At 47.7% G+C, this 10714-nt stretch overlaps 1 protein-coding gene across 1 annotated transcript in view; it reads right to left on the minus strand.

The window, feature by feature from the left end:
• Positions 1–10485, minus strand: part of PRKG1 (protein kinase cGMP-dependent 1) — a 481254-nt gene extending 470769 nt beyond the window's left edge. Inside the window, exon 1 of the mRNA XM_030487822.1 lies at positions 10113–10485. Within this exon, the coding sequence (XP_030343682.1) occupies positions 10113–10378 (266 nt within the window). The 5' untranslated portion in view covers positions 10379–10485. The remainder of the gene's footprint in view (positions 1–10112) is intronic.
• Between the last annotated feature and the right edge of the window lie 229 nt (positions 10486–10714).

Here is a 10714-nt window from a genome sequence, read left to right on the forward strand (position 1 = left end):
AAAGCAGAGAAGGATTCAAATGAGTTTTTTTATTTAGCTCAACATTGTTTAAATCCTTTACTTTGTGCTCCAGTGAAACATTTTTCCTGGACACAAGTTCTTAGGGATGTATTCAAATTTATTCATGAGAAGAGAGGAAGCCATCAGACAATGAGGCTGGTTTCATTAATCTAATCATCGAGCAGCAATCAAAACAGAAGCTGGTGGAGGCAGCAGAAAGAGAGATTACTGGGGCACAGCAGGCCTAGTCCTGGTCACAGGCTCACCAGGACATCACTTGAGCCTGCACTGAACCTGGGATTGTCCCTCCCTGGCTGCACAGTATCTCTCCTCTCCCAAACCATCAAAGCTTTGGTTGACCCTCTTCCGATGAGGTCTGGGTATAGCCACAACCACTTTGCTGGCAGATTTGACTTCAAAGAGCCCATCACTTGGGAGCACTAAGCCACTGGCATCTCAGAAACTAGAGAAAGATTTAGTTTGGAAGGTCTCCGGTCCACTCTCAGCACAGACAACATTGCAACTACATAGCTGGTTGCTCAGGGCCATGTCCAGGTGAGTAAGAGCAGTCCCTCAGGATGAAGAGCCCACAAGCCATGGCATCAGCATGACAGAGTTGGGTGCCAACTCAGAAATTCCCTTTCTTCATCAGGTACATGACCACCACCTGATATTCCCACCTCTCATGACCCCAGTGGACACAGCCAAGGGATTTGATTGTACTACTGGAGTTATTTCCCCTCTCTTGCAGTGATTTCCACAAACCTTGGGCTTTGACCCAGATATGAATTTGATCCAAAAATATAACCACCATCATTTGTGCTTGCAGATCCCTGAAGTTCAGTATGGAGCATCTTAATTCCTGCTACCACATACATGGTCCTGAGCTCAGCCTCCCTCTCTCAGTCTTTTTTAGCATCTTCACAGGCACGTGCTTCATTTGTGACTAGAGGGTTTTATTACTGATGGAACCAATATGCTCAAACAACATCAAAATGTAGGAAAACAAATAAATAAACAAAAAGCAGTCCTCATCTTTTCCAGTCAAGAGGTCATGGCAAGAGGATAAAACTCTTTAAGCAGCCCCTTGCCAAGTTCTGTTAGATATTTTTCAGGACCTGCATCAACTTCACCGGCAACCAAGTGGATATCTTGGGAAGGCTTTTACCTCAAGTTTCTCATTCGTAAAGCTGCAAAGAGGGACTCACAGTCTTATTGTAGTTCTTTCTATCTCATTTTATTTCAATACACTTCACCATCTAGGAGATTTTTGCTAGAGAATTACCTTTTCCATGGTACAGTTCTGTCCAAAATGACACTTGCTGTGACTAAAAAGAATCCAAATAAAGAACAACTGTGGCCAAGCACTTTATAGTACTATATATGTCTACATCTATGTGCTGCTTTTAAAAAGGCAGCAGCAAGTGAGACACAGGACCCTTTTTCTCCTCCAAACCAAGTGATGTCCACAAGCTGTTTCAGAAAAATAACACTTTTGTTAGATCACATCTCCCTGTTATGTTTTTTTCACATGAACTCACATCAAAGATCCAAGAGAGAAAAGCAGTTTATTTCAACCTTGCCTGGGAGTGTAGCTATAGGTTTAAAGCTTATATGTAATCACATTTTCAGGGATTCATAACCAAAGCAGGCAAAAGGTAGGTTATACAGTAATCTGGCAGCTGCCTGAAAATCTGTCTGCCTGTGGTTTATTCCCCAAGGGAGGCACTGAAAGCCTCATGACTTGAGTAAATTAAAAATAGGCAGAAGGAAGAATTTGCAATGACGCTGCTGGGAATAACTCTGCGTCAGCCAGGGACAGGCCATGGCAGCTCATTCCCTGCCCATCCTGGGCCCGATACTGGATAGGATAGTCACCCCTTGCATGGCATGGTGTCGGTAAGAGGGTGCTAAGACCCAGCAGGCAAAGCTCAAGCTGTTTGCCATGATGGTGACAGTCAGGTTTGGGATTTTGTGTCAGGGTGTTGTAGGCTTTCCTCAGTGCAAAACCAAGCAATTAATAGCAAAACAAATATTTCAAGCTTTCATTAAAAACCACCTGGAAAAGTCTTAATTCAACCATCTTGCCCATCCTTTTTGACAAGGGCCAGAGATCATTTCAAATAACCTAAATTTGGTTTAATTTCATATACTTATTTAGGAATAAATATGTTTTAATTATTTTTGCAGGAGGTGGAAAGTAAAGCTCAATTTAGCTGCTTTTGATGTGCAGCTGTAGCAGTGATGCCATTCTGCCTGCAAAGAAGCGCCAAATGGATATGATGGGAAAGACAGTATTGGTCACCAGGATTGCTGGTGACAGACAGACAGACAGACGCCTAACTGTACCCGGCAGAGAGGTGCCATCCGATGCCTTGGAGTGCAATTTCCCCGCGTTGCAGCTTGCTTTTCAGGTCTCCCATGAGCCAAAGAAAGCAATGCCCTGGGAGGGGGGAGCAGTAACTTCAGCCCATTAAAAATTAAAAGCAGGGAAATGGTTTCAATTGATTAACCATAAATGTTTGCCTCTCTCTCTCTCTCTCCTTAAAATCCTTCCGCTTATTTTACTGACCTCAGACCTCTCGAGGGACTCAATGACCTGTGCTGTACCTCTTCCTACAGCATGCAACAACTCCCTTGTCTCCAAACTGCACTCAATATCCTTCATTGCTTCATGCCACAGACTAAGTTGCTCTATCCAAATAATTAGAGAGAAGATGACCAGGCAAAGAGTTTGGTTCCCAATTAAATCGCTCCCTTTGCAATACTTTGTGGCTCTCCTCAAAGTTAAATAACACCCAGCCAAACTTTCCTCCTTCATATCTTCCTCTGTCTTAGGGCCAGCAACATGCTACCAACACTACAAGTAATGAGAGCAGGATTAATTCTTCCTATGCTGATATAATTGAATCTAACAGAATCCTTATGATCTTTGGTGTCAGTCACCCAGGGACAGGCAGCCTGAGAAGAATACAGGGACATAGTCCAGGAAGATAGGGATCAGGTCAGGAAAGCTAAGGCCCAGTTAGAATTGAGACTGGCCAGGGATGTCAAAGATAACAGGAAAGGCTTCTATAGGTATGATTCTAACAAAAGACAGACTAGGGATAATGTAGGCCCTTTCCATAAGGAAATGGGAGAAGTGACTACCCTCAATTGGGAGAAGGCTGAGGTTCTCAATGACTTCTTTGCCTCAGTCTTCACCAGCAAGTGCCACACTGCTCAAGTCTTGCAAAGCGGATGCAGAGACTGTGAGAATGAAGACCTTAGGCCCACTGTAGGAGAGGATCAAGTTCAAGATCATCTTAAGAACTTGAACGTGCACAAGTCCATGGGACCTGATGAAATCCATCCGCAGGTCCTGAAGGAGCTGGCAAATGAAGTTGCTAAGCCACTGTCTATCATATCTGAAAAATCACGGCAGTTAGGTGAAGTTCCTGATGATTGGAAATAGGGTAATATAACCCCCGTTTTCAAGAAGGGGAAAATGGAAGACCCAGGGAACTACAGACCAGTCAGTCTCACCTCTGTGCCTGGCAAAATCTTGGAGCAGATTCTCCCGGAAACAACAAGGTGGTTGGTGACAGCCAACATGGCTTCACTAGGGGCAAATCTTGCCCGATCAATTTGGTGCCCTTCTGTGATGGGGCTACAGAACTGATGGACAGAGGCAAAGCAGTTGACGTTGTCTGCCTGGACTTGTGCAAAGCATTTGACACTGTCCCACATGACATCCTTGACTCTAAATTGGAGAGACATCAATTTGACAGATGGACCACTCAGTGGATAAAGAATTGGCTGGATGGCCACACGCAAAGAGTTGCGGTCAACGGCTCAATGTCCAGTTGGAAAACAGTAACAAGTTGTGTCCCCCAGGGGTCGGTGTTGGGACTAATCTTCTCAACACCTTTGTCGGCAACACGGACAGTGGGATTGAGTGCGCACTCAGCAAGTTTGCTGACGACACCAAGCTGTGTGGTTCCGTTGATACACTGGAGGGAAGGGATGCCATCCAGAGGGACCTTGACACGCTCGTGAGGTGGGCCAATGCCAACCTCATGAAGTTCAACCAAGCCAAGTGCAAGGTCTTACACGTGGGTCGGGGCAATCCCAGGCACTGCTACAGGTTGGGCGGAGAAGAGATTCAGAGCAGCCCTGCGGAGAAGGACTTGGGGGTGTTGGTTGATCAGAAACTTAACATGAGCCAGCTTCAGTGTGCGCTCGCAGCCCAGAAAGCCAACCGTATCCTGGGCTGCATTAAAATAAGCATGAACAGTAGGTCAAAGGAGGTGATCCTGCCCCTCTACTCTGCTCTCATGAGACCTCACTTGGAGTACTGTGTACAGTTCTGGCATCCTTAACATAAGAAGGACAGGGAGCTGTTGGAGCAAGTCCAGAGGAGGGCCACGAGGATGATAAGAGGGCTCGAGCACCTCCCATACAAAGACAGGCTGAGAAAGTTGGGGCTGTTCAGCCTGGAGAAGAGAAGGCTGCATGGTGACCTCACAGCAGCCTTCCAGTATCTGAAGGGGGCCTACAAGAATGCCAGAGAGCGACTCTTCTCCAGGGACGGTAGCGATAGGACAAGGGGTAACAGGTTTAAACTTAAACAGGGGAAGTTCAGGTTAGATATAAGGAAGAAGTTCTTTACTGTGAGGGTGGTGAAGCACTGGAACAGGTTGCCCAAGGAAGTTGTGAATGCTCCATCCCTGGCAGTGTTCAAGGCAAGGTTGGACAGAGCCTTGGGCAACATTGTTCAGTGTGAGGCATCCCTACCCATGGCAGGGGGGTTGGAACTAGATGATCTTAAGGTCCTTTCCAACCCTAACCATGCTATGATTCTATGAAGCATCCAAGGCATGTGCTGTTACAGCACACCAGGAGCAGATGGCAGCAGATCAGTGATGGGTAAATGATGGAAGAGAAGCATTTTTTTAGAGTAGTAATTAGTGTCAGAATTACTGCTGTTGCCCATACCCTTCCTCAGAGTTTTGGAAAGTGATGCTGATTCTTACACAGATACTGCTAAAGACAAATAGCAGATACACAGAAGACTCAAAGACAGGAAAACCTATCTGCTTAAACTATTTAAGGCATAGCTGCTTAGTGGTATCAAATACTAGATGGGCTATGGTCCCAAACTGTCCTTTTCTTAGATTAAAGACTGTCCCTAACATAACTGAAATATTACACATTTGCCCCAGAATAGTTAAAAAAAAAAAAAAAAAAAAAAAAGAAAAACAAAAAAAAACCCCAAATGCTCTTTTTCAAGCCTCCCAAGGCCTTAAGGGATGGTGGTTACGGGTACCAGGGAAGCAGTTGGGTTGTTTTTCACATGGAGGCTGAAAGCAAGATCGATACTGCTTTAGTGGCTGGCAAATGATGAGATCATGTCTAAATTAATGCAACTCAGCCACCCGGCTGGGAGCTGAGTTCCCAGAAAGAAGGCTGGGGGAGGAATGGCACAGCCCCAGCTGCCCCAGGGAGGGATAAACTCTCTCTTGCCATGCTCAGGGTGGTTGGGGGATGGGTGAAGCCATTAACAGACCAGCTCCAGGGGTGGTGGAGACAGCTATGGCAGGTGAGCTGTAAGCCAAAACTCTGTTACAGGGGAGGGAGAAGTGATGGAAAAACGCAGGGATGTGCAGGAGATCTCTTTGCTTTAGGCTGGAGCAACACAAGCAGCTCAGTCCATGAGGGTAATGACCTTTCCTTGAGTTTTGGACTACAGACCTCCCATTTTTCACCCTCTGCATGGTTGGTCGTGGCCTGAATGGTACCCACAGCTCAGCTTTAGCAGCTATGAGATGGACTGATCCTGCCACAGCCATCATCAAACAACAGTTTATCACAAGCATTGGAGGCAGGAACCTTCGACAGAAGTCAAGAGCATCGGCTCCAATCCTACATCCACAGTACAGTAGAGATCACCTGAAGCCACAGCTGTTTAATATGGTGTTTAAACACACACTCTCAGCAAAGCATCCCACAACACCTCAGAAAAGGTGGAAGGGGGAAAATGATAGATTCACACTGAGATTTCATCTGGAAAATCACTTGCAGAAGGACTGGGCCAGGACTGTGAAGCTGAAACCACAATACACCCCAATATCTTGCCTTTAACGTTAGACCCCACTGCCATCTTGTGGCAAGCGCTTCCCAAAAATAAAGTAAAAGAGGGGAAAACTCATTAAAAAGTTGTGGACAAAGTTAGATGGCGCAGCAATGAAGGATGGGTAAGTTATTGGGAACAGGGTGGAGAAACTTGTCGCTTCTGTCAAATGATGCTGAGGTTGAATCCACAGCACCCTGCCTGGTACGAACTGATGAGGAAAAACCCAGAGACAGGATGGTCCAAACCAAATTTACAAAATTGAGGATATAATCATACACATAAAGCATAATTGCTTATACGGCTCTGACTGCCTTTTAGTCATGGCTCTGTAACATTAATACCAGCAAAGGTTTAGTTGTTATTTCAAAACATTTAAACTTCCAAAGTAATTTAGCATCACCCTAGTTCAAATAAGGCTCTTGACCCCAATAAGCAGGATTAAGCTGGAATTGGATATTACATCTCTGAATTAAAGAACGCAGTTGCTGGAATTTAGGGAGAGGACGATTTAAAAGTTGGGGATTATGGCTCACATTGATGGTTCATGTGGCATGACGCATCTTCGGTTGCTGAAACCCCACAGATTAGCACCCCTCGGGTTTTCAAAAAGTACCTCGCCACATGAATGAGGCAGTTTTGAAATTCCCCACAGTCCTTATCTGGTTGTTAGTCCCAGCTAACTGCTTTGAGTACACCTCAGCATTTACTTTTTGCATCATTTATCACTTGTAGCACTTGTATTGTGGCAGAACCTTTGCTTAGCAACTGGGGATCACTTCCTAGGAACCGCTTTCTGATACATTAGCAAAGTGCCTTGATTGCTGTATCATCCAGTCACACTGTGAATGGCTCTTACCATGCTAGAAAAAACAACAACAAACTGTTTTTCCTTCTTTATAGTGCAATAAGCAGCTGTCAATTGCTGTATCAGACAGCACTGAATCCATGTATGATCCAAAACACTGACTGGGTTTAGGTACAATGAATAAACACTCACTGAACAAACATAAATTAATGAATCATTTTCAAGAAGTGAGTCTTTTTCCCCAACACAAATACCTGCTAGCAGGAACGGATCAAGAAAACAATAGGAAAGAATTATAATTTGAAAAGCAGACATAAAGTGGCAGTGTCTTGACTATTTTGAAAGAAAAACTGATTTATATCAGAATAGCTCTATACACCTGACCATCTACACAGCACTGCTTTCTTCCATTACAATCCATGCAACTGAGGTATCAGGAAGAATAATGGCATAAAAACATACTTCCAGACAAAAGATAACACACCTTTCAATACCTTTCTGTTTTTACAGCCACTTTCTTTGGATCTTTGTAAGTCTTTACCAGTTTGACCCTGCTACACATTACAGGGATGGGTTACATGAGACACAACATATTGCCAGAGACAAACTCTATTTTCTGCTTTCAGCTGAGATTTAATTCCTTTACTAATTTCAACTTCTTGAGGTTCTTAGATGTCAGCGTAGATTACAGACAAGCTTGCCCTAAATAAAATCAATTATATTGTGGACAGCTACATCTTTATCTTCAGAGACGAAAAAGCATTTGAACGTTGATCCCAGACCTGGATAAAAAGGTTTCTATTGTTATTAACTTGAAATCAACACACAAAACAGGCCTAAACATCACCTTGGCGTTTTTATGGCATGGAAGTTGTCTCTGAGTTTTAGAAATTAGGTATTACCTGTCTCCAACCTCTCAAGCACCTGAAGACTTGGGTGATGAACAGTATAGATGATGCTGTCAGCTGATGTTGCTAAAACACAGGCAGGAGACTATTATAGGTATGTAAGTTACCCCCCTAAATAAATAAGCCAAAACACTGTCAGCAGTTTTTAGATGCAAAAGCCAGAGAAAACCACAGAGACATTAAAGAGAGCTGGCACCAGACAGACCCACTTATACCTCTAGTCGGCATCAAAAATTGGGAAACATCGTCATCCTCTTGGCAGAGGCCGACTGCAGCAAAGCCCTTTACCCCCAGCACCCTGGATGCTGTAGCAGCAATCTGGAATCAATCAATGGGTGAGATGCTGACCACAAAAACGTACATTTATTTAACCCACTGGTAGGTATTAATGTTGGGACAATAAGGGGGAAAAAAGGCAGGTTGTGGGCACAGCATGTTTAATACACTGTGCAGCTGCCTGTCACTCTTCCAGCAATGAGATGGGAGAAGAATTAACTGGACCTTAATTAAAATCTGAGACCAATCCCAAGCTGGCTTGGTTACTATTGTCATGGCTACCACAAGCAAGGCCAAGGTATGGGAAAATGCCGGGGGATGAAGTGCCAGGCTAGAGGGCAACGGGAAATGCCTGCAGGCCCCACCAAGAGTTTTTCCTGCACGCTGAAACCACATCTCTGAGTGATGGGAGCAATGCAGAATGAGGCAAACAACCTCCACAACATCACATGGACGTAGCATTTTCTGGTGCTAGCCTGCCAACCCATGCTGGGAACAGCAGGGGAAAGACTCAGGTGAGGATTAGAACTCCCCAGAGCCATGAGCAGGTTTAATAACTTCTAAATGAATTATTACACATCGGTGAGTGCTGGGGTCCATGCCGTTACCCCAGATGCCAGGTAGCTGTCACCTTCCCCTACAGTAGTTCAGGCTCAGGATGACCACAGTCTTCAAAAAAAGAAATGGCAGAGAAAGAAGTTGAACTTGGGTTTCTTCTCCAGCTGCAATGCACAGCCTCTGCTGTGGGCTGGGCGTGCAAAGGGATGCGCTAACCCAGGGGAGGACAGACTGACATGTCTGCTTGCATGGCCGGCAGTCAAACACCTCCTTGTGCATAGCAGTTTGTTTTATGAAATCACTCATACACTCAGGAGAAAAAAAGCCACTGAAAAAATACAAGAAAAGAAAAGAAAGAGGAAAAAAAAAAAAGCCCAGAGCCAAGCACTCCTCATTTATCTTCAAATGAGCAATAGTCTCGTTAACGAAGAGCAGAGGGAAGGGCAGGAGTTTGATCTGGGTGATGGCAAGGTACATTTTGTGAGAAGATTGCGGAGAGCGGTGTGGATCCACACCCACATACAACCGGCTACGAGATAGACTGTCGGGAATGATTGTACTGAAACAAACGGCCACGCACAGAAGAAACGAGACCATCTCTAACTCAGCAAACGCCAGAGACAGCTTCTGCTGAAAGGAGGGTGATACTTGGTCCCGCGCGCTGCAGTCGCACAGAACTTGCGCGATCCCACGGCAACTTCCCCATCACACTCAAAATCCCCCGGGAGCCAAACCAGCACCGCACTCCCTCGGTTTCACACGGTGTATTAAGGCAAGAGACTCACGCACTTGAAACTCCCGGAGCCCGCAGACTGAGGGATACAGACCCCACGCTCCCCCCCGCCCCCCCCAAAAAAATCCCTCCGTAGGTGCCTGACGCCGGCGCAGGGAAGTAGCTGGAGGCAAAGCACCGGTGCAAAGCCCGCGGGTGGAGGAGCCTGAGCTTTATTTTTTGGGGAGCCCGTTGGGAGGATAGGGTCAGGACAGGACTGGGGGGGGGGGGAAGCATCACCTGCCCCCGGTACGAAGCGGGCGGGTGCTGCCTGCCTGGGGCCTCGGGCAGCGGCCAAACAACTTCCCGGCGCCGCTGCAAACTTTTCCCAGCTCCAGAAAGGCACCGCCGCCTCCCGCCCCGCCGGGTCCTCCCAGCCCCCCCGCCCCCGGCCGAGCACACCCCCGGGGAGCTGGAGCAGAGCCGCGGCGGGCAAGGGAAGAGGGGCCGGGCCGCCGGTAATGGGTTATCCGATCCCCCGCAGGGCTCCTTCCCGGCGGCTGAAAGCCCCTAATGCGCCCGGCGTTTCCTCCAACCCCCCGGGCACGATCGATGCCGCTTCTCCGGGGACCCCAGCCGGGGGAGTGGGGGGGGCAGTGTCCCGCCGCCTGCCTCCCTTCCTCCCTCCCGGCCACTCCACTCGGGAAGGGGTTTCTGTGGGAGGGTGCCCGTCCCTACCTCTCGGCCTTGGTGAACTTGCGGAAAGCCTGGCGGAGGTCGTGGAAGGAGCGGTAGGTCTGCGGCTCGGCCGAGATGCCCTGCGCCCGGGTGGTGCGGGGCCCGATGTGCGGGCTGGGGGCCGGCAGTACCGACTGGCATTTGTGCAGCCGCCGGCGCAGCTCCTGGATCTCCTCGTCCTTCTCTCCCAAGCGCCGCTCCAGCTCCTTGATCCGCTCCTCCTTCAGCAGCAGCAGCTTAGTGAAGTCCCCTTCCAGCTCGGTCATTTTGGGGGTTACCCCCCCCGGCACTACTGCCGAGCTGGTCCCCGGTCGGAGCGGGCAGCTCTCATCGAGAGCAGCGTCCAGATCCGCTCCCTGGGAGAGGGGCGGGGGGAAGGCGGCTCCTGCCCGCCCCGGGTCAGGGCAGCGGCCCCGGCATCCCCAAACGCAGCCCTGCGCTCCGCCGGCAGTCGGCGAGCGGGAAACCCGGGTGGGGAGGGCAAAAACAGAAAGAAAGAAAGAAGGAAAAAACGACAAGAAAAGAGGAAAGAGCTTTTGTGCCACTCTGCGAGGCTAGGATCCTGGAAATAGCAACAACTACCATGTGATCGGAGGGTGACG

Source organism: Strigops habroptila, chromosome 5 (assembly GCF_004027225.2).
Source record: "Strigops habroptila isolate Jane chromosome 5, bStrHab1.2.pri, whole genome shotgun sequence".
Classification (NCBI taxonomy): domain Eukaryota; kingdom Metazoa; phylum Chordata; class Aves; order Psittaciformes; family Psittacidae; genus Strigops; species Strigops habroptila.